The following is a 24,749-nucleotide window of genomic DNA, read 5'->3' on the forward strand; positions in this document are numbered from 1 at the left end:
TTAATTAAGCAATAAAAATAAACATGATTTGATTTTTTTCTTGGAAAAATTTTGGTGTCTACAGGTTCCTTGCATCAATTGCTTTGCATTTAAGCACTCTACAAGTCCCAAGTAAGTTTCTTGATTTTAATTGGCTTATTTCAATTTTACCATGGTTGAAATTTGCTACATTGTTTGACCAAATTTTTGGTGAATCTTTGTGGTTGTTTTGATGTTTCATTGAGCTCATTTAACTTCCTTAAGCAGGCTCATTTGCTTGTGTTGGATGGAATTGTTGTTATGAGATGAATTAAGAAAAGTCATTTTCTTATATTCTATAGCATGTTTACAAAGTGTAAGTGGCATTTTTCTTTAATATATTGAAGCTTGTGGTGATTGTGAACTTATAAAAAAATATATAGGATGTGAATGCAAGCATTAAGCAAGTTGGAGATGGTATTTTTTTTAAAATACATTTCTCTTGATTTTCAGTAATTACTTGGCAACTTTAAATTTGTACTTAAATAGTTTACAGTCTTTAATTAAGGTTGTCATGAAATTGGTGGCTAAAGGTGTTACGAGTTCTCTAGGCGGGTGTGGGTGTTGTTAGGTGTTGTTATAAGATAATTCCCTACACATCTAGGGTCCTTGTATGCTCTTACTCTAGTAATTAACACTACAACAAAAATGTCCTTTAGCGGCATTTAAAGGTGTCAGTATAGATAATCTAAGCTGACATTTTACCTTTCCTCACACCTGGGACGAGTGTTGTCCCTTCCAATGTGGGGATAGCCTCGTAGCATTAAAATGTGTCAGGAAAACTATGTTGTTATAGCATCTCATTTACCAACAAAAATATTTTTCTTGATAATTGAAAGTGTCAAGATAGCTATTCTACCACATTAGAATATTGCTTTAGAAGCTACGCTATGCTAACACTTTTAATTGCTAGGAATACATAAGTAAAGAGAAATTAATCACACCATATAATAACACCAAGATCCAATGTAGAACAACAAATAATCCTTCACTTCATTCATGCCACAATTATGTCAGATATACAAGTCTTTGAACTTTCCATTGAAACTCTAAGTTCTTTCAGAAGAAAAGAAACTATACTAATCTACTAACTTCGCTATAGATGCCATTCCGTACCTATAAAAAAATCAAACAACTAAAAGGAGGACCACCATTGCCTGAATTCAATGACATAACAATTCAAAAAAAAAAGGAAAAAAAAGTTGATATTTAACTCCATGGGTCATCCCATCCCTTGGGGCCCTCTCTTTTGACAAAGTTTAACATTGCCTGGACAGCTTCCTGAACTCTGTTGGATAGGGCATGGTTTCCCCATTCAATTTCAACCTTTCTACACCACTCATTGCTCTGCACAGATCAGGAGCTTCAAGTGAACAGATATTTTTTTCTTCCCAAAGATGGTTTTGCATTGACACCTTATCAATCAACTCTTCACCAAGGCATAACCTAGCATCGGATATGACAGAAGAATCACAGTAAGGGCTTCCAGAGAATACCCACCTTCTAATCTTCTTGATGAATTCCACAATCGGGCCATGTGCATTGTATCGGCATGGAAACCAGCAAGTTTAAGTCCATAATTCTCTATAACATGGTTATCAAAGCTATAGTTGTGCCACACCTACAGAAAAACAAGCCAGTGCAGTTTCCCATATAATCATTCGAAGAACTGATGAGCAACAAAGAGCCCCACACAGAATTACATACAAAAAATCTTTACCTTTTTAATTGACGGGTCTTCAAAAAAAGGAGCAAATTCAGCCAAAAGATTCCTCCCGTCCTCATCAAGAAGATCTACCCAGATACAAGACTTGCCATTTCCAAAATTCGCTTCCGGTCCACAACAAATACTGCAGCATACAATTTCTCCATGATCAACTGGTGTTTCCTGCTTAACATCAATCTTTGATACCTAGACATTAGCAGAAACCAGTAAAATGAGCTCCCAAAAAAAAATTGAATGCTACTGGAGAGAACATGAATATTAAGCAAATAAGATAATTAAAGTACAGAATTCAACTGGTTGTATGCAAATGTAAAATAGTCAAAAAGCAAGTCAAATGAAAAACATACTTCCGTGTCACATACATGGACCATATGCCTGTATTGATTTGTGAGCATACCAACTACTTCCTTTGCAGCAGAGACAGTATCAACCACAAGAACCTTGTCATAAATGCAACCAAGCCTCTCACGAAGATTTGACTGGATAATAGCTTCTGGTTCCACAGATCCTTTTCCTGTGAGGGTTCCATTTATTTTGTCAACACCAACAGACTTTTCAGCAGCAGCCTCTCTTTTTGTTACATTATGAGCACTGCCTTTATCAATTGTGGGATACTTTTCTTTCTGTTCTTCGAATAATTTTGGCAGGGAAATTTTAGGTTGGGAAGACTTTGGAGGTAACTGCATTGTCCTCAAAGACATTTTCCAGTGTATATCTGCTTGTTGGCTATTTGATGTATAAGACTGTCTGCTACTTGAAAAGTTGTCCTTTATCTTACGATCTGGTGCAATTGTATTCACACTTACGATATTCAGTAGGCTAAGGTTTCCTGAAGAACAAGCTGAATCATGAACATTTTTGAACAAGAGAGGTGAATTACTAGTAGATGGACAAGATAAGTCATTATCAGTGCTTTGTTGTCTAAATTTGTGATCACTTCCATCTGTCAAACTAGGCAAACTAGAAGTCCGTTCAGCACGATAAGCTTCCTTTCTTCTCTTATAGTATTGAGTCACGTCACCCCAGGATTTGTAAGTAGGCCTCTGATAGTCATGCACAAACACATGACTCCTACTTGATATCTTCACAACGGAATGATCAGAAGCAGGGCCATTTGAGACATTTGAGAAGGATACGTAGCCAGAATGGGTTTTGCAATATTCTGGCCTGAGAGTCACGGTGTCATGAAAGCCCAAAGCCAACAAAATACTCAAATAAAATAAATGAAAATACATTACTTTGTCACACAAATTGAACTCATGACAAGTACAAACATTTGCATTATCAACTATTTATCCTATGTTTAATGAATTTGTACAAATCTCAATAGCATTACAGCTCTCTCTGACATATGGTGCCATGGAACAGATATTCTTACAGCAGAACAGAAAAGCAGTTTTCAAGTGAACAAAAGTGCAGAACAGAAAAGTGAACAGATATCCTTACATGTTCATTTCTGACTATGTAAACCCAAATCACCAAATGACAAAAAATAATTACCCAAAAAGAGCTCAAAATCAGACAAAAGTAAACAAAAGAAAATTTTCAAAAAATTAGAGAAAAATAGAAAAATAATAGAGAATAATACCTTAAGATACTTAAGCTTCAAATTTCCATAGACGACTCCAAACGTGAAGGCTGAAGCACGAGCCACCTGCCACCAGTTATACGAAAACGAAAAAAAATCCGAATTAGATCAGACATCAATGAAATTGTGAGAAATTAAAGCTGGCGGAGGTGGATGGTTAACCAAGGCGAGAGTGCTGGTGCCAGAGTAGGGTCCAGGAGGAGGCGACATTTGCTGCTGATCACTGAAATCGAAGAAAGAATAACTGCAGATGCTGCGAATACTGCCCTAAATCTAAGGTCTCTCTCAGACTCAGAGCCCTAATTTTCATCGGACACCAGTTTGGAAATTAGAAATGATGGGGAGATGGGCGAGGGCTTCCCTTAGCTCCTACATTATTCAGTAAGGAAAAAGGCCCAAAAAGGTAACTCTTTTTGCAGGAAACCACCAACCAAATTTACATATAGAAAAATTGCAGAGTATAACCTGTTCATCGATGACATCGATATCTGCGAGCATGCGGCTGGATTTCTTACCGGAATTGCCTAATTCGTTTGCTAAGAAATAATTTCTGGAGAATCCGAACTCGTCCTTTTCGATGTCATGTTGTTCCATTTTCTGGTTTTGACGAACCTAAACCTGATGATGAGAGGGAAGGAGTAGGGGCAACGGGACGGCGGAGGTAGGGAGCAGAGGAGAGGAGAGTGGCCGAGAGAGGCGGAGGGCAAAAATTTAGGCAACCGAGAGAAATCAATTTAGGGCAAAAATTTATCATGCAATTACATCCCTTCAATGGGAAAGCAAGGGTAGTTTGATTGCGGAGAGATTCAACAGAAAAAACTCTGCGGGAAAGCAAAATTTTGGCCAAGAGTTTTGAGAGATAGTTTGCCGAGAGAGAGAGTTTCTGCGAGAGATAGAGAAGAAGCAAAATTTCACTGGGAGGCAAAATGAAATTTTGAGATTTCACTAAGTGTTTTGGCAAAGGGATCTTCCACCAAAATCAAACGACATCGTTTTGTGTTTTAATTTTTTTTGGGTGTATCTCACATTTCCACAAGTGTCATAATAGGGAGTCTAAAGGTACATTATTATTTTTATGTCAAATAAAATAAAAAAAATTAGAGTATATATTATTGAGTTGATAACTAGTGTCATGATAGAAGTGTTGGCACAAACCAGCAAGTGTCCTTATAGACATGTCAGAAAAGACCATTTTTGTTGTAGTGTAATCCATTTGCAACATTTGAGAGTTCACAGTGATTTATTAACAATTGATTACTAGGTACAATGGTCTGTTCTAAAAGTGCTGCTGGAAAATCAAATCCCCCTAAGCGAAAAAATATCGCTTCCTCTTCTACTTCTTGGGGTGCTTGGATTAAAAAGACAGCAAAACGGCAACTTTCTATTGTTGAACCAACTTCATCAGAGGGAGAAGAGGAACAACAATAAAAGGAGGAGGTGCAAGAGACGGGACCACCATATGATACGGCTAGATTCACTTCCGCTGAGAATGAAACATGGTACAATCACTGGTTTAAGGCTAAAGTGTTGGTAGAGAAGAATATCACACCCGATATTGAGAATCACTATCATAGTAAGTCTCAATTCGCAAAACTTGGAAGGGATAGGTTCTTCAATTTACCCAATTACTACTATAGAGAATTTGTTTAAGAATTTTATGCGAATGTAGTAAACAAAACCAAGTATCATGCTCATGCACCTGATCATGAGACGATTGAATGTTGGGTTCGAAGAAAGACTATAGTCCTTATGAGAACTGATCCTTTCAATTGGTTGAACATGCTTAATAAGGGGCCTGACTTTCAATTTAAGAAGGCATTTCAACCTTTGCATGGAGATGAATGGGATGTTTCTGAGGCACTTGCTTGATTGCACATTGAATATTCCACTACTCAAACTTCTCAACACTCCTCATTCTCACTTCATCCTTTCAAGAAGACCATCAACCTTTTGTCTATCGATGTAATTCCAACATTTTTCTGAAGTCAATTGGGTTCAATGAGGCCAAAGTTGGTGACATTTATTTTTTGGATAAGATGGTTCACAGGTCAGGAAATGTCCCTGGTCTGTTATTGGGGAGTATTATTATTAATCATATGTGGATAATTGCCCAAAGTCATGACCCTTAGCATGCATTACCGTATGCCTGTTACCTCACATTGGTATTTGAGAAGAAAGGAGTTGCTCTTGCCCATCTTCCTTAGTCCTTGATGGATTCCAATGACATTTTTGGGAAGCCTACTTGTCGAAAGTTGAAGATTAATACCAATTTTGATAGAAATTTAGTCCAAGGTGAGGGTCAAGTGGCACACAACATCAAGCTCAAGAGGGGGTTTCTCGACAGCCCTAGCTGATTCTCGCTCTAGCTGGCTGAAGATGTAGGACAAACTTCTATGCATTGAAGCTAAAGTTGACCAAAGTATTCAGAGAATCAACAAAATGCTAAATGTCTCCCGAATATTGTAAGACAACTTGCCATCCGAGCTTCTCTGTCACCACAGCCTCAGCAAGGAGATGAAGAAACTTGAGAGACACGAGCATGCTGGCCATGCTTGCCCTTCTTCTTTTGATATTGCATTTACTTTGCAAACTTGATGTAGTTTTAGTGTGTTTTTCCATTTTTCTTCTTTTTGTTTCTTTGGATTGACCTAATGCTAATCACTCTAGTTAAACTTTGTCGTTTCATTTATTTTCTTTTGTGTTTAAAGCTAGGGAGAACATCATAACTTGTCTTGATCTTCACTTGCTTACAAAGGGGAGTATTGCTTTCACCTTTATCTTTTTCCTATCCTTCATATTAAGAACAATGTGAATTTCAAGTGTGGGGGAGGGGGATAGGTTTAGGAGAATATGTTTAAATTGTTTTTTATAACTATGTGATGATGATTGTTGACTGAATTTGTGTTGAATATATTGGATCATGATTTGGAAATACTGCCATGTTGAAATTTTTTTTGAAATTTGGGTTTGCTGGTAGGGAGTTTCATCCAGTTTTAAGGGGAAACTCTATCAAATTTTTTTCAAAATATTTTTAAAATTTCACTATGGCCCAAAATGTTTGAGAGATGTCTACAAAAGTTACCTTCAAGTCGTTAACTCCCCTACTTATTGGATTTTGGAATGTGCTTTTGAATAATTCATTTCCCATGTAACTTGGAATTAGTTAATATGTAGTTAGGATTTTTGCATTTTAAAAAGTATATTGGGTAAAGTAGGGAGAATTATACTTATATTTACTTGTTTAATGAGATTCCCCCTTTTACTTAAATCTACAACTAAGTAATTGATAGAGTGAATTAAGTGATACTCTTCCTACTCTATATATATTGTTTTAAGAGGGATTGTATATTTTCAAAAACAAAAAAAAAGAGAGAAGGAAAAAAAAAAGAGAAAAAGAAAACAAGAAGAGAGTAAAATAAGAGTTTTACTCCAACGATTCTTGTACTGAGTAACCAGGAGATTTCATCGAAAAATGTCGACTTTTGCGTAAAAAAGTACTTGAATTAGGAGTAGTTGAGTGACTTGAGTATGCGAGTATTGAGCAATCGGGGATTTTCATCTAAAAGTGTCAATCTTCGCTTAAAAAGACACTCTCATAACTTAAATATTTGTTGATAGTTTGTGTGAATAATTCCCTCTTTAAACTTAAGTTTTGAGGAAAAGATGGTTGTGAGAGAGTGTTAACTATCTTTTGACTATATGAGTTGCTTATTTGTGGAGTTAGGCTAGGGTGAGAGATTGAAGTGAACATGGCTAAATTCAAGTATAATTGTCTTTCCTTTACTAGATATTATGAGTATTTAATAAAATTTGAATGACTCTATAACGGGTGATTACTGAGTTATGAGATTTGAATTTGAAAAAGCATATTATTTGACTAGGCATTTGGATCATTGGCTGTGTTGCTGCTGATATTGCTTGAGGATAAGCAATGATTCAAATGTGAGGGAGTTGATAATGGCAAAAATTGTGATATTTTTGAATGTATTTCATATTATTTTTGAAAAACTAGTTTACAACTATTCAAATTTTTTATATAAAAATCTAAGTGCTTTGCGCTCTTTCTCACCCAAATGAACCTATTAAATTAACACATACATAAAAAAAGTATCAATATAGTACCAAAAATGGTAAAACAATAAAATAACCAAAATATTTAAATAGATTATAAATAATTAATTAATTTTTTATTTAAACCATTTAAATCCATCAATTTAGATCCATTATTAAATGGTTCTAAAGGAACTGATTAAATTTCATCACCATTCATTAAGTCGAAATCATTTGTGAACCATTTATAAAGTTCACCGAAGATCACTAAATTTTTCAAAAGTTTCATTTTGCCCATTAAACATTTTTTCGTTCCAAACAACCCATTAAACTCCTGAAAGTGTTTTGAAGGGTTATTTTGAACATTTCGCATATAGCCCATTAGCCCCAATTGGGTTGTGTGTTTAGTGAGCTATAATGTACTTCGCCCTTCATATTACCATCACCAATAAAAACTCCCGACTTCTGAAATCCTCCTTTGCCACTCCTTTGCTATCCTCGAACCACCTTCTTCTCCATTTCTTGTCAAAATGGAACAAAAATTGAACATTACGTTCAAAAATTCTTACTTAGTAAAGCCATCTGCTCCAACATTCCAAGGTCATATGCCATTGAGCCTATTTGATCAAACTGGGTTTTTAATCCATATTCCCACTGTTCATTTCTACAAACCTCCTCCACCACAATTCACACAAGACGGCTCCCTCATTAATAAACTAAAGAGCTCGTTGGCCATGGCTCTAGTGCACTTCTACCCTTTAGCAGGACGGATAGTGCTAATGGAAGTTGGACGAATGGAGTTAAATTGCAATTCCGCCGGAGCTCAACTACTTGAAGCAGTTTGTCAGGAAACTCTTGATCAAATAGGAGATTTTTCACCAAGCCCAATGTTTCATAATCTTGTCCCTTCACTGAACTACAATGATATGGAAAATCTCCCATTGTTGGCCATACAAGTGACAAAATTCAAAGATGAGAACATTGCTCTCGGCATAGCCATCTCACATATAATTGCTGATGGACAGAGTGCATTCCACTTCATTATAGAATGGGCTCGCTTAGCGAGTGGCAACAGCATTTTCACTAAGCCCTTCCTAGACAGGAGAGTTCTACGAGATGATACAAGGGTTCCAAGAAGTGGTGGAGAAAGAATAGATGTGAATTCGCACGCTGCAAATCCTCATTTACCATTACCAATAGTGATCGGGGAAACAAGTGCAAAAATCCAACAAGAGAAGAAAACTTCGATAGATTTGCTAAAACTATCGACAAAAGAAATCGAGTTTTTGAAGAGTCTTGCCAGTGATGGCATGGTTCCCGTCATGAAACGGCCCTACAGCACATTTGAGGTGATTTCGGCACACCTGTGGCGATGTGCATGCAGGGCCAGACTACTCATCCATGAACAGCCTACAGTGTTGTCATTTCCAATTAATTTTCACAAACTTATTCAACCACCATTGCCTGTTGGATATTTTGGTAATGCAATGCTTTATATCCGATCTGTGGATTCGTCAGGCAACTTGTTAACAGGTACATTGGCTAATACAGCAGCCAAGATAAGGAAGACCATCCTAGCAGTAACAAGTGAATTTCTATATTCCGAGGTTGAATTTCTGCAGATGCAAACAGATTTATCCAAATTTCAAGAAAGACATGACCATATGGAATATCTTGGCAATCCTAACCTCACCATTTCAAGCTGGCTGACGTTCCCATTCAATGACCTAGATTTTGGCTGGGGGAAATCATTAGGCATGGTTGAAGTATCTCACAATGGGGATGGGGATTTTGTTCTTTGTGGTGACCGTCACAGTGAAGTAGTGGTTAGTGTGTGTTTCCAAGAGGAATACATCAAGAGTTTCAAATATTACTTTTATGAGATATTTGGAGATATGAATAAGGAGGATTGAGGTACAGACAAAGACGATCCTACTATCACTTTCCATGAGTTTCAAGTATGAGTTTGCCTATTTTCTGTATAATTTGAATTATAATTACTCCTATGAGAACTTGTATTTCAACTTGTGCATTAGCAGAGCTTGCTTTCTATTTCGATGGTCATTTTTTATGTTTTCATTAAATAATAATGATGGGTATCTTTATTTTGGTTTAAAGAAATTCGTTTAGATGCATATCTAAGAATGTTTGTTGATTAAAAAGATAAAGAAAAGCACATATGAAATAACTAAAGTAATCGAGTAAAATAAATTGATCTATTTGGTTGAACATTATTGTCTAATTCTGTTGGAGATTATTATATCTAACACAAGATTTGTTTTTCGATTCTCCACGTCTCAGATCTATTATCGTGTCTAGGTTCATTCAAATCACTTGTTGGAAAAGAACTGATGATGGAAGTTGATGTACAGTTTGGATTGAGTGGTCTCTATCAATGTTCCTTACGATTTATGTATGTTGTGGTAAGTATAATTGCTGTATTCGTCATGGAATATACTCTCTGCCAGCCGAGAGGATAGAAATGATTTCTTCTGAAAAGAAAAATCGGTTAAAGTAAATATAACAAGTGTAGCAAGACATTGTTGTTGGGCCAGCCCATTTGTGGGCCAGCCCATTTGTGCAAGTGAATAAAGCTTGAGGGTTTCTCAACCATAAATACGCAACGGATCTTCTGTCCTACATCCTGTGTCACTCTCTGTTCCATTTTTTATTACATTATTATTTCTCCTTCATAAATATCATGTTTTAATTCTTTTTTGTTTTCTTAAAATTCAATAACTATTAATTAAATAAAAAATAAATACAACAGCTTAAAAAAAGTAATATATAATAGAAAATTAAAAAATACAGCAGAAAATTCATAAAAAATCTCATTTTTTATGCATTTTGATTTTTTGAATTTTGTTAAATTTTGTGTATTACTCAATTAATAGTTATTAGATCTTAAAGAAACAAAAAAGAATTAAAACATGATGCTTATGAAGGAGAAATAGCAATATAATAAAAATGGCACAAAGAGTGACACAGGGTGTGAGACATAAGATTCGTTGCACCATAAATATAAGAAGCTGCCGCACAAGCTAATAAGAGAAAGAGAGAAAAGGACAGCCGCCACTTTGAGAGAGACGAAGAGAGAGAAAGAGTGAGAGCTAGAGAGAGAAAATTCTTTGCAACTTTGACGCCTCAGTTGGAAGGTGATTTGAAGTCCGATTGAGACAAAATTTTACACACGCGATCCTCTCGTCAAACTCTACTCATCTACCGGTTCAGATTTCAGATTTTCTTTTCGTTTGGTAATACCTTTTCAAACCCACTTCTTTAACAGTTGTAATTTTTTGGGGTGATTTTGTAGCTTGGTTGGTGGTGGTGATATTATTCTCATCTGAATATTTTGGATAGACTTGTGTATTTCCATTATTGTGATAGTAGAGATTTTGACTGGACTAGATCCCATGGTTTTTCTCAATTTGAATTTTTCATGTAAAAATCTTGGTGTCATGTGTCCTTTATTTTCACTACAAGAATTTTGGTCATCAGTGATAACTACTTTTCGTCACAAATAATCAAAAAGTCGTCACTGATGACCATTATTGATAACATTTCAGTTGTCGCAAGGTCGTCACTGAATCTCCGTCGGTAAAAGTATACAGTGACGACTTTAAAGTCGTCAGTAAATAGAACCTTTTTTATGACAATCTATGTTGTCAGTAAAAAATGAAAGTATACAGTGACGACTTTAAGGTCGTCACTGAATGAAAATTTTAATGACAACATATGTCATCAGTAAAAGCTATAAATCTAGTGACAACACCTTCTCTTGTCAGTGATGCAAGTGATGCATGAACGCATGATAGTGAAGGCATAGGGGAATTAGTGACAACTTTGTTGTCAATAAACCCCTGATCAACTGTGGCAACAATCCCTTATCAATAGACAGTTTTGATTGAGTGACAATAACAATTGTCAATAAAGACATCCTGCCTAGAAAAATACTACTCATTTACAACACCTTACACATGACTTTCCTACTACAATAATATCTAAAAAATGAAAATATCAGCAATGTTTAATAAATAACAAATGTAGGCACCCGTTACAATAGAATATGCCAAAATAATATATTAAATATTCAAATGTCATAAATAAGTGCAACATCATAGTACAAATAGTTTCATAAGTTTGAGTAGAACAAATACTACTCATATAAGTCAAGGCTGCACTAAAAAACATATTCCAAGTCCCAAAACATATCCTGCGCTTCTAAAACATTTTCTAAACTTAAGACAGCACTATAACCACAGTTTTTGAGCAGCCGTACTGCTAATCTTCTTCGAAACCTCCAAAATGAGCAATGTATCTACAATAAAGTAGTAAAGTTATTAGTAAAGTTATCAGGTGACAAAAGCAAAACAGTCTCTAATTGCTAAATAAACAACAAAAGTTGAATATCATGAATATATGATAAATACATCAATGTAAGAGATAAATATGCAGTAGCATTCCATTTTTCATTTTCTTGGGATAGTGGCATTCCGTGATGTATGACACTTAAAGTTGATGGGACATATTCACTTTCCTAGCACTTCAGCCTCAAAGCAATATCTTTGTTATCAATCAACTTCAGTCATGTAATATAACAAATATGCACAGATTCAAGGCTAAATAAGACTTGGCAAAATCCAAAAAAGTATTTTCCAAGTTTTGAGAGGAAGGAAGGGAGTTAGCTGATTTCATCCACTACAATCCTGAAACCAAGAAAACAAAGTCCTTAGTCAGAGAAATGCACCTGTCCTTCTAAATCCATCACCTAGTTCTTTAAATAAGTCAACTAAGTAATTTCTCCTGCATTAACTGTAGGCACTCAGCAAGTTCATAGAGAACTCAATATTAATTGGCCCCAGGAACAACTACGAACCTTGCAAAACTATAATGTTCTATAACTGCCAAGACCACAGACCAAACACACTCTGCCCTGTGCAGGACAGAGGAGATCCTATATTTATCATATTTATCTACTGCAAAACAGTCTCTATTCTTTAGCCCTTCTGTGCTCCTCAAATTAATATCATGAAACAGAAACACTATTGAAGCTTTTTTTTTGTGTAATGTTATTGTTTCATGATAACAAAGCTATGATAAAGCCACAAATGTACTCCCAAGATCAAAACACCATCTGATTAGAACCTTGTGTTGACAGAAGTAATTCTTAAATGTCCCTCCTCAGTCTTGATATTACAAGTTAATATTGTCACCTACCAATAACTAAATTGCAATAACTTATGTTAACTTTAAACCATAGCAGCCATTATATCTATTTAGACAAGTATATATAGTTGAAAATTGCTTACCAATCAGTTCGTTCAGATGTGCCTTCATCGTCTTACTTGTTGCCTTGCAGCTGTGCTTTCAAAGATTTAAGGAGATCTTGCATTTCACTTTGTTGGTTCTGCATTTCACTTTGCTGGTTCACAAGCTTCTCCATAAGTTGTTGTTGAGATTGGACTGTTATTTCCAACTCAGCTGAGCGCTTCTCCGCTTGTTCTGCTCTTTTCTTGAAATCATCTATCTCTGCAAGCTTTTGGGCAATTATTCCAGCTTTGGAGGGACCACGGCCATGTACATATCCGGTTACACGTCCAGTTACTTCAATGGAAATGTCTTCTTCAGTCCTATTTGCACCACTGGATTCAGATTCCAACTTTTTCTCCTTCATCATGCTCTGTCACAAAGGTAAATTCTGAAGTTAGACTTTCATAAGAGTTGTACAACAATATTAGAGTACCAATTCCATTTTTCTTACTAAGTTCATAGCAGATGTTTCGTCAACCATTGCATTCTTCTTCTTGCTGTAATGGGTGATGTCATAAAGTTCTATTGGTCCAACTTCCCTCCCTTCTTGTGCTTCCTGTTACAATAAGAAGTTAAATAACCTGCCTAAACAATCCAAAAGACATGTCTTCAAGATAATCAAATACCCGGTCAGCTTTATGACGAAGAAAGGATTTTGTTCCAGCTGTATGAGCAGTTTTTTGCTTTGATCTATTGATCTTGTTCCTCTCACTTATCTTCTGCACTTATCAAGTTCAGCCGTGATCAAAATTTAACACACAAAAAGCATGAGAAAGAACAATAGTAAATGATCAAAAGTCGGCGTCTATACCATAAAATTTAGACTACAGAAATAGTCACAAAGGTAAATCCAATCAGATTCTTCAACATATTGTGGACGATTTGCAAGTGCTTCCTCTTTTGTACTAAATTTCTTGAAAATCTTGTGAAAATTGTATCGTCGACTTCTGTACTGTGTATTTAACTGCTTAAGAAGTGCTGGCTTAACATGTTCTCCTTCATCATAAGCAAAACTATTCTGAAATATGAGTGAAAAATTTATTGTAAATGTCAGAAAAAGTGCATAAATGTCCTGTTGCAGAACTAGTTGTTACCAAGTCAAGAAGAAAAACAAGCCTTCAAAACAATTTCACTTACATTAACAAGTTTTAGCATTCCTTCCCTATCAGAGCTGGCCAGTTTGGACCATTTTTCTGCTTTCCATTTGCCATATTTACGAATGACACAACTTGCCTCTGAGATGTACTGTTGTGCCCCTTCTCCAATTACTCTTCCACTAACTTCAGAGACCTGGACTTTTACCTTTTTGCCGGCCTTCTTTTCCTTGGACAGTGCAATATTGCGAGTATATCCTCTTTTCCTAGTTACATTGATACCACCTACCCAAAACATAGTTCACAGTTATGAATGTGAGTGGAAAAATCTGAAATGAAATTAGCTGTGTAATATAAATTACAAGTAAATCTCATATACCGGTATCATTCTGTTGAACATCATCGCTCTCATTAATCCGGTCACTTCCACAACCAATGGACTGGTTAGATCCGACTTGTACTGAAGTAGGAGTAGTATTTTGCTGCTCAATAGATGTAGGAGTTGTCAACTCATGTCTTGATGATCCTGTAGCAGTTTTGCGACCATTTGAGGTAGTAGGATCCTAAAATCCAGCCAACTACACATTAGAAATGTATTTTTCAAATATTGCCAACTACCAAAAGTAAGAACTAACCTCAGTCTCATCAAATAGGCGAATTTGAACTGACTTTCTAGATAGGCTGAATTCAGCACCATTATTGGCATTGCTAGCCAGACTACCTTTTGGGCCACCAACTTGCTATAGTGAAGTAAGAAATACACAGCAGGTTTAGATGCTTAATTGTTTAAAACCAATGGTATAAAGAAGTGAAGGTACAAGTACATAGCAAAGTCAATTTTCATCACCTGTTCACCTATTTTTTCTCTAGCTTCTGCTGCATTAGGTATTTCAGCACCTCGAGTTGGTCGCATAGGACATTTTCCTTTCTTCCCTGGCCCAGCCATGTAACTACATGATAAAAAGATATCAATCAGCCATGCATTTAGACTAAATATGTCTAAAATGCCAGGACAAGGTACAATTACCAGCATGCTCACCCGAAGGAGGAACTTAATTAATATGCCTTGTATTTTACAATAGATATTGCAAATTAGAAGATAAGAGTGACTAAAAATAATTCAAGATAAGAAATACACTTGATTTGAACCAAAAGTTACATTGTAACTATAAATAGAAACTGAAAATGTTATTTACAACATCGTTTAGTCAGACTCATAGTCATCACTTTCTACAAATTTTTCACTTTCATCTTCACTCGAGCTCAATTGCTGAATCTCATCATCATCAACAAAAAAATCATCCATTTTCCTGGCATGTTTAGCTGAAGAATCAGAATTTAGGATGCCAGTTTCTACAGCTTCATCAGCTAGCATATCACCTCTTTTCAAGTTAGACAAATCGACATTCTCTTGAACCCCAATTAGGTCTTCAAGATAATCTTCTTGGTAAACTTGTTCTTCTTCACATGATTTATCCTCATCCTTTTCAAGAACAGCATATGATGAACGTGGACAGACTGACTCGACAACATGCCAATCACCTCCAAGCCTCATATCCTTTACGTAAAAGACCTGTTCGGCTTGGGAAGCGAATACAAATGGCTGGTCTATATACCATTTTTTTGACAAATTGACGCTGCTTAGATTACTCTGTTTGTCTATTTTAAGACATGAGCTATTTTTCAAGTCCCACCAATCACACTTGAACAGAACTACTCGGCTTTGACTGAAGGAGTATTCAACCTCTAAGATATCTGTAATAGCACCATAGAAGTTTATTTCTACATCAGCATGCTCACCCTTCACCATAATGCCACTATTCTGGGTTTTTCTGTCTACCTCACGTGTTTTGGTATGAAATCTAAACCCATTGACATTACAACCAGGATATTTGATCACTCTAAAATCCAGTCCTTTGGCCAAAGACAACAATTCATCACAGCATCTGCCTTGTGTATGCATGTAAGTGACCTATATGACCCAAATAAGAAATTAGAATGACTGAACAAATTAACAACTATATAAATACCACAAGTTTTCTAGTAGTTTGTTCCATACTTACACGATCTTCAAACCACTTTGGAAACTCTAAATCGTGCATCTGCTCTACATTCGACACATTTTGCTGCTGAAGCAATTCTTTGTGCATCCTATACAATAGTATTATTAGTTATCTATGTGCTACGGTTAGTGCTATAATTGACTAAACATATAACACCTATGATATACATAAGGTAATAAATTTATTACCTTATGTAATCATCAATTTCTTCACAATTTTTCAAGATGAATAAATGTATTTTCATCAACTCTGATTCACTTAAGCAACAAAATGTTGCTGCCCCAAAAGGCCGAGCCATTCCAGAAAAAATAGACAACTTTCCAGCAGCCTCAAAGCGTTCGGTGTTTCTTTCTGGTTCATTAAATATTGTAGGAACATTGTGCAAGTACCTAGAAATGAATGTTAGACATTCATCATCCAAGTAACGCTCAACAATGCATCCTTCCGGTCGAGCTCTGTTGTGCACATAACCTTTGTATTGACCCATTTTTCTGTGTCACAAAAATGCAGCCATAAGATGTCACAGCAGTACGACCCTATGAAGCAAAAGAAGATTCAGTCTTAAAATAGCCTTTACACTACCTCTCAAATGGGAACATCCACCGGTATTGTGCTGGGCCAGCAAGTTTTGCTTCAGCAGGTAAATGGACCATTAAATGGACCATTACATCGAAGAAATTTGGAGGGAAAATTTTTTCAAGTTTGCAGAGTATTACAACAATGTTTTTCTCCTGTGCATCTAACTCATCTACATAAAGAGTCCTGGAACAAATTTTCCTAAAAAAATTGCTTAGTTCTACCAAAGTTTGGGAAACATCCTTTGGCAGCATGCCTCTAATTGCTAATGGAAGTAGACGTTGCAAGAATACATGATAATCATGACTCTTCATCCCTGAAATTTGGCACTCTTTTGGCTTAACACAATGAGATATGTTTGAGGCAAATCCATCGGGGAACTTGAGTGAGCTCAAAAACTGGCATAGTTTTTGTTTTTCGCTGCGTGAAAGAGTGTAGCATGCAGCGGGCATCACCTTTGAATCCCCTTGAGTTTGAAGATGCAATTCTTCCCTCAATCTCATTTCCTTCAAATCCTCTCTAGCTTGCCAAGTGTCCCTATTTTTGTGTCCCGTACCCATCACTGTAGCCAACAAAATTTCACACACATTCTTCACGATATGCATAATGTCCAAGTTGTGTCTAATTTTGTTAGTACTCCAATATGGCAGCTCAAAAAAAATGCTTTTCTTCAACCAATTTGACTGATTTTGCATGCGTTTTCTTTTCTTCTGTTTAAGCAATTCAGGTGCCTTACCAAACACCATTTGATCAAACTCTTGAAGTTGTTCAAAGATTTCTTCACCGGATAAAGTTCTAACAGGCTGTCTAAGATCACTCTTGCCATCAAATGACTTTCTTTCTCTGCGCCATTTATGGTCCGCTGGCAAAAATCGCCGGTGCCCCATATAGCAACATTTTAATCCATTTCTCAGATATACACTGGTTGTATCATCTAAACAAATAGGACAGGCCTTATAACCTTTCGTACTCCACCCTGACAAATAGGCATATGCTGGAAAATCACTTATAGTCCACAATAGAGCAGCCCGTAACATAAATTTTTCTCCCACGGCTGCATCATAAGTCTCAAAGCCAGTGTCAAAAAACTCTTTCAACTCATCAATTAGAGGCCTAAAAAATATATCCATATCATTTCCTATGCACTTAGGACCTGGAATAATCATTGATAACAGGAAAAAAGGGTCCTTTAAGCATTTCCAAGGTGGTAGATTGTAAGGAACAAGGATTACAGGCCATATACTATATGCATTATTCATGTTTCCATAGGGATTGAAACCATCAGTTGAAAGCCCCAACCTAACATTACGAGAATCTTCGGCAAAAGATGGGTGACTGTTATCAAACTCCTTCCAAGCTATTGAGTCAGCAGGGTGTGTCATTGTGTTTTCCTTGGGAACGCGTCTCTCTTTATGCCACCTCATATCTTGAGCTATCTCCTTGTTTATGAATAGTCTTTGCAACCTTGACTTTAAGGGGAAATAGCGAAGCACTTTTCTAGGAATTTTAGAACCCGGGGATTTATAACGAGGTGCTTTACATCTTTCATTTGGGCAGTGATCGAGGGTTTCATTTTCTTTCCAATAAAGTGCACAATCATTTTCACATGCATGTATTTTTTCACACTTGAGTCCTAGCTCACGAATTAAATTTTTTGCATCATAGTATGAGCTAGGAATTGATGCCATGGGGAAGACTTGAATGAGGAATTTCAGCAGCATATCGATGGATTTGCAAGTCCACCGATTCATAGTTTTCAAATGAAGGATATGGACAACAAAGGAAAGTTTTGAGTACTTATCACAACCCGGGTAGAGACTTTTTTCAGCTTCAGATAATAATCTAAGAAACTTACTTGCTTCCCCCTCTTGCTTATTTGGTATATCCCTATTATGTTCCCCCGAATTTCTCCAATTCTCGCCAAAGTTTGCAGTACCAACGTCATTTAACATTTCTTGAATATCATCTGACTCACTGTTTTCTTCATCTAAAACTATGTTATCATCTTCATCCTCATCAGAATCCTCAAACCTTTCACCATGATATACCCACCTAGTATAGCTCTCAACAATTCCCCTACACAAATGACTTTTCATGACCTCCATAGTTTGATCCTCAAAGTTGTTGCACCCTTTACATGGACAAGGGAGCTTATATGTGGGATCCTTGCCTAAATAAGCGAACTGAACAAATTCTTTCACTCCTGCCAAATATCTAGGATGCAAGTAATCTTTAATTGTCATCCAACTCCTATCCATGTTTTTTCAAAAGCACCGTTGATCCTAACACAAAAAAATATGCAACCATGATATTACAACAACACATATAATAAATATAGGAAATTAATCTTCCCATACAACAATAATAAAAATTAAACAAAATACAACACAGCTATTACTAAATTCAAACATGTCACAATGTAAGCATGTGAGGAGGCTGTGTGCAATGCAAAACACAATGTAAGGCAGATAGGAATTAATTCTGGAGTCTTGTGAGATTTTCTTGGCAAGCACTACTGTATCCCGGGCCACACAGACAATGATCACCATATCAGCTTAGTTAACAACATAGCCAGGACCAGCTAATCAAACCAGAAGTTTCAGGGATGAGGAGGCAAAGTTTAAGCTGTGTAAGGTTCGATCAGTACAGTTTGGACAGAAAGGCAAGCCATACCTGAATACCTATGATGGTCATACCATTCGTTACCCAGACCCACTCATCAAGGCCAATGACACCATCAAACTTGACCTGGAGACTTTTTTGATTACTGAATTCATCAAGTTTGATGTTGGGAATGTTGTCATGGTGACTGGGGGAAGGAACAGAGGTTGGGTTGGAGTAATCAAGAATAGAGAGAAACATAAGGGAAGCTTTGAGACCATCCATGTCCAAGATGCCACAGGTCACGAGTTTGCAGCATGAGAACAAGGAATTGCAGACTCCATAGGTCCTTAGCCACTCTATTATGGAGGGATAACAAGAACATTTCTGATATTGAAGTTTAGTCACTTTTGACAATTAAACTACTTGAGGTAGTTGCTGTCCCATTACTTTCATTAGAAAGTGACCCAAAAAGTTCCATCAGATGCCTCAACATGTACAGGCATCACAGCAACAGATCTCATATGAACATAAATGCTGCTACATTTGGACAAATTTCCAACTCAGCGTTTTGAAAGGGAAGGGGAGGGGGAGAGCATGAGTCCACACACAGCACTTTAGACACCGCTAGACATCAAAAATCACTAAAACCACTAACAAGGAGACAAAAAATATTAAGAAAGATGTGTGTGAAACAGTCCTTACAGAATTAAGCAGAAGTTCTGGGCTAGTCCTGAAAATAAATTAAAAAATGTAAAGTTATACAAATCTCATGAATCTAATAAGCATAGCGATTGAAACTAACTAATGTGACAACAGTAAAGAGCAACATACTTCAGTTCAACTTCAGGTTTGTTATGTCTTTCAACTTCTTGACAAGGGAAGTTCTGCAGTCAGTTTTTGCCAAGGCAAAGGAAATCATCAAAAGGCACCACTTCTCATCAAAGAAAACATGGCAATGTTATAGTGGATAAGATATCATCTTTATGTAAAGTAACAATGCCAAGATTCAGATTCTATCTGTTTCCGATCATATTCTGTGATTTCAATCAGAAAAGTATATTAAATAAAAAATATGAAGTTGTTTCTGAATTGTTAGAGACTCAGAGGCAAAAGTTCAGCCAAACTTGTATCTGACAAAAGTTAGAAGACACAACATTGGAAAAGGTGCAAAGCCCTGGGTGTCTCCCCCAAAGGACAAAGGTATCAAGTTGTCAGTTATAGAGGAACAAAGGAAAAGGATTGCTGCCCAGGCGGCCACTACTGCCTAATTTTTCTACTATTAGCGTCTTTGGGAGGGTAACATTTTACTTGCAAAACTAGTATTAAGATGTTGCAATTTTTGAGTTGGGTTTAATGTTTTATTTGTCTTGTTTAGTTACAGTTTTGGACATTAAATATTTGTGTTGGCGCGGTGATTGCACTGCTATCTAGAACCCTACAGTTACAGGTTTAAAAAAAAATACATATAGATATATCACTAGTTTCTGATAATGTGACGCCATTGATGTTCTTTTGTATGCATATTGTTTGTATGTATGTTCTTTTGTCACCTTATCTATTCCTTTTGCAAGATGATATATGTAAGGAGCTGGGGAAAATACAAAAAGTCAGTCAAGGGAAGTACCTGGGTCTACCAATGGTGGTCACCAGAACTAAGGAACAGGTGTTTGGTTTTGTGAAGGATAATTGCCAGAAAAGAATAAACTCCTAGAAGAACAAATTTTTGAGTGCTGCTGGGAAGGAGGTGCTACTTAAGGCAGTGACTATGGCGATGACCACCTATGCTATGTCATGTTTTAAATTGTCATCTAAGCTGTGTAAATACATTAGTTCCAGGATGGCTAGATTCTGGTGGGGTGAGAAAGATGGAAAAAGCAAACTGCATTGGTGTTCCTGGAAGAAGTTGGCTCAAGAAAAGGAGAATGGAGGGTTGGGTTTCAAAGACCTGCTGAGATTTAACAGAGCATTGCTGGGGAAACAGGTGTGGAGACTCTTAACCAATTCTTTCTCTTTTAGTGAGTAAGGTTCTCAAAGCTAAGTATTACCCCAACGAGTCACTACTCAGAAGCAAAGTACCTAAAACAGCCTCCTGGATCTGGCAGAGAATTATGGGAGCAAGAGAGGAGGTGGAGGAAGGTATAAGGAGGAAGATAGGAAATGGGAGGAGCACAATGGTATGGGACGACAAAGGTGGTGGAAAAGGAGAAAGCAGAAGCATTAGGTGAATTCTTGAAGCTGACAGGATTAGGAAAGAAGGCATGACCTTCCTCTTGCCTGGTGGCATTGGTTAGCTTCAAGAGGCCATTTGGTGTGATTTCAGCTATGCCATCCAGGCTCAAGTTTGACGACCGGAATCCGTTGTAGGTGATACTAAGGTCCTGGGAAGATGCAAAGCCAGATAGAGTGGAAACCACAAGCAGTATAAGCTTGATTAGAATCAACGTGGCTAGCTAATGGCTGATACTAGCTTCAAGTTCTCTCCAAAATCTGACAATGGTTTTAAGTATATCCTTTGCTTGTCAGTAAGATATCAGCAGTATTAATTGACTCTCGCAAGAGACCCGGACAAGAGATTCTGATTGTCGGGCCTGGCGGACATTGAAAATATCGGATGATTGTGCCAATGGCTGATAAAAAACTTATCAATTTTTCCGGTCACTATCATTAGTCCATCCAGGAACAGTCATTGTCACGTGCATACTGATATGTAAATCCCTTATCCGCACCAAAGAATTAACTCATGGCATATTAATCTTATTCCATAATAGTACCTATTCAATCTAGGTCCCTGCCTCCTTCGACTCGACAACATTTAACAAGTACTTTGCAAGCCTCTAAACAAGAATAGACTGAGAAGAATGACAAAGTGAAATGCACTAGAATACCAAGAAATTAGCCAAAACAAGGGGAACACACACACACACACAAGGCGAGATGCAAATATATAGCAGTTGGAGAAGCTAAAGTTGACCTTTCTATTTTAAACCCCATAAATAATCTGTTTATCATACTACAAAAACATATAGCAGATCGAAATCTTGTAAAGTTTTCAATGAATAACCAATCAAACAACTAAGTTTTTTTAGCAGCGGAAGGTTTTATTTTGTCAGTCTCTAGATCAAAAAGAAGAAAATTTTGCCAAATGTACGTGTCAAATTAAACCTAATTGATCAGCTATAGTTGACGACGACCGTTTCCTAACTCAGATTTCAGTTCTATCGCAGTTTTTGGATAAAATATCAAACTTGTCATTCTCAAGTCTGAATGGAATTTAAATCTAAACGGGGGAATTCATTAGGGGCAAACCATTTGGGGGAAAATTAGGGAGGCAAAAGAGAATCAGCATACCTTTTTTTGTAGACAGTTGCTGCTAAATGTGGTCTTCTATTTCATCATTTCCCAGCCAAGATCGATTAGCAGATGGCGAGGAGATGTTTCTTGGTTCTCGGCGAGGAGATGTTTCCGGCAGAGATGAGCAGTGTGTTTTTTGGTTCTCGGCAGAGATGAGGAGCAGAGTGTGTTTTTTGGTTCTAAGTGTTGCTTGTTGGCTGTTGGCTCATGGCTGGTAGCGTTTTGTTCGGTGAATGACTAAACATGACCGCGAGTTGTTGGTTTCACTAAGTGTTCAAGTCAATTCCGCGCTTCTCCTCAAACTATTGACTTTGAATGAAAATTCAATTCCTTACATTTCCCCCCCTACTCGTATCAAAATTTCAACCCAAGTTTTTTAGTTTTGAATTAACATTTTACTAATATATTATTACTTGCAACTTTTAAATATTTTTGTAAAAATATTCATAATAGGTAATTTTTTTATGACATCAAACAGTTGATCCCATATTAATATTGATATCACTTTCTCAAAATTGTGAACTAAATTACAACTTACTTATCTTTCTTTTCATTATTTTTGCCCAAAACTCCAGAATTTTTTTTATTTTATAATAAGGAGAGATGATTTGTTTCAAATGGTTAATTTCACTTCAAATTATTGCACTAATATTAATTTACATGACAAAATTTGAGTTCCTAATAGTTAAAAAAATCATTAGAGAGCAAAAACAGAATAACAATTGGTTGTCACTAATGACCAAATTTCTTGTAATACATTTGCAAGATATAGATTTATGGGTAATTTCTTTTTTTTTTTTGCTTTCACATATTTAATTTATGTTAAATACAAAACCTACCAGTTTCCCTTTCATAAAAATATTAGTGCAACACTTTTTGAATTTTACTTACAAACATTTATGTATTTAACATAAATTAAATGATTCAGAGTGAAATGCCCATAAAGAGCAAAATATTTGTTCATGTAAAGGAAACCCACAAAGAGTTGGTACTTTATGGGCCATTTCTTTTTTTAAAAAAATTTAATTTATGTTGAAGAGATAACCTGCCAGTTTTCGTTTTGTAAGAAATCAGTGTAACACTTTTTGAATTTTACTTACAAACATTTATAAATTTATCATAAATTATATGTTTGAGAGTAAAATGCCCATAAAAAGTTGGTACTTTGAATAGATAATGCTCATTTGCCCATAAACTACACTCCCTGAAGGCTATCTTGTTAATTACTTTGTAGTACTTTGTTATTCCTTTGCTAATACTACTTGGCATGTAGTACAAAGGATAAATCTGACATAAATTTCTTATTCCATTGATAAAAAGACCTGCCTGCCTTATAACTATTGTAATGAAAGATATATCTTTAGAGTTTATAACAAATTATTACTTAAGTTTGAGAAAATTATAAAATATTTATGCATAGTTTATCAAGATACCATTCGCAATTTCCTAATAAAAAAATATGGGCTAAATTGTAAAAGTTAGGATGCCATAATAGAAATAATAAAATTGGTGTATTACATATGGGGGTTAAATTGCAAAAGTTAGAGTGCCATAGTAGAATTAATGAAATTGGTGAATTACATATGGGGCTAAATTACAAAAGTTAGGGAGTAATAATAGAATTAAAGAAATCGGTGTACTACATATGGGGCTAAATTGTAAAACTTAAGGTATCATAATGGAATTAATGGAATTTTTTACAACATTTGGGGCTAAATCGCAAAAGTTAGGGTGGCACAGTAGAATTAATGAAAGTGACTTAGAAATAAGTACTTTAAATAGTGACGATTAATTCTTGTCACTAAATCCGAATCAGTAGAGTGACAGTGACGATATTAGAAGTTGTCACTGAATAAATCATTTTAGTGACAACATTTTTCTAGGTCGTCACTGAAGACTCTGTTGCTTTGAGCAATTATGACAACTCTCCTTGTCGTCAATAAACATTTAGTTGCTTTGATGGAATTGTGACAACTTTAGGTGTCGCGACTAAAGAATCCCCTTTTGTGACGAAATATTGTCATCACTAAAACATGTTGTCACTAATAACTTTTTTTTAGTGATCAGTGACGACAAAAAAAAGTCGTCCGTAAATAGGCCAAGCAATAGTGATGATGTTCTTAATGTTGTCACTATTGTGTGTTCTAAACACTCCCGCCTTCTTGCTAAATCTTGGCGGGAATTTACTAGTGACGACTTAGAAAAGTCGTCACAAATGAGTTGGCTCCCATTAGAGGTTTGTGACGAGTTAGAAAGTCGTCAATAAAGGATAGACTTTTGTGACAACTTTTTTTCGTCACAGAGAAAAGTTGTCACTGATGACCAATTTTCTTGTAGTGTTTTCTTGCATTTTATTATCACTGCTAGTA

General features: G+C 36.1%; 3 protein-coding genes across 3 annotated transcripts; 1 reads left to right on the plus strand and 2 right to left on the minus strand.

Moving 5' to 3' along the window:
- Positions 1 to 987: 987 nt before the first annotated feature.
- On the minus strand, positions 988 to 3,308 carry LOC113687254 (uncharacterized). Its single transcript, XM_072048513.1, has 3 exons — positions 2,092 to 3,308; positions 1,739 to 1,930; positions 988 to 1,639 (listed from the first exon to the last, which is right to left on the minus strand). The coding sequence occupies exons 1-3, from the start codon at positions 2,977 to 2,979 to the stop codon at positions 1,442 to 1,444; spliced, it is 1,278 nt and encodes a 425-aa protein (XP_071904614.1). The 5' UTR covers positions 2,980 to 3,308; the 3' UTR covers positions 988 to 1,441.
- Positions 3,309 to 8,116: 4,808 nt separating this feature from the next.
- LOC113687255 (spermidine hydroxycinnamoyl transferase-like) lies at positions 8,117 to 9,295 on the plus strand. Its single transcript, XM_027204910.1, has one exon. It carries the CDS (start codon positions 8,117 to 8,119, stop codon positions 9,293 to 9,295), a length of 1,179 nt encoding a protein of 392 aa, XP_027060711.1.
- Positions 9,296 to 14,990: 5,695 nt separating this feature from the next.
- LOC140006979 (uncharacterized) lies at positions 14,991 to 18,683 on the minus strand. The gene is made up of 4 exons (XM_072049649.1): positions 16,432 to 18,683; positions 16,038 to 16,340; positions 15,850 to 15,937; positions 14,991 to 15,758 (listed from the first exon to the last, which is right to left on the minus strand). The coding sequence occupies exons 1-4, from the start codon at positions 18,681 to 18,683 to the stop codon at positions 14,991 to 14,993; spliced, it is 3,411 nt and encodes a 1,136-aa protein (XP_071905750.1).
- Positions 18,684 to 24,749: the final 6,066 nt, after the last annotated feature.

The sequence above is a fragment of the Coffea arabica genome, chromosome 5e (genome assembly GCF_036785885.1).
Source record: "Coffea arabica cultivar ET-39 chromosome 5e, Coffea Arabica ET-39 HiFi, whole genome shotgun sequence".
Lineage (NCBI taxonomy): Eukaryota > Viridiplantae > Streptophyta > Magnoliopsida > Gentianales > Rubiaceae > Coffea > Coffea arabica.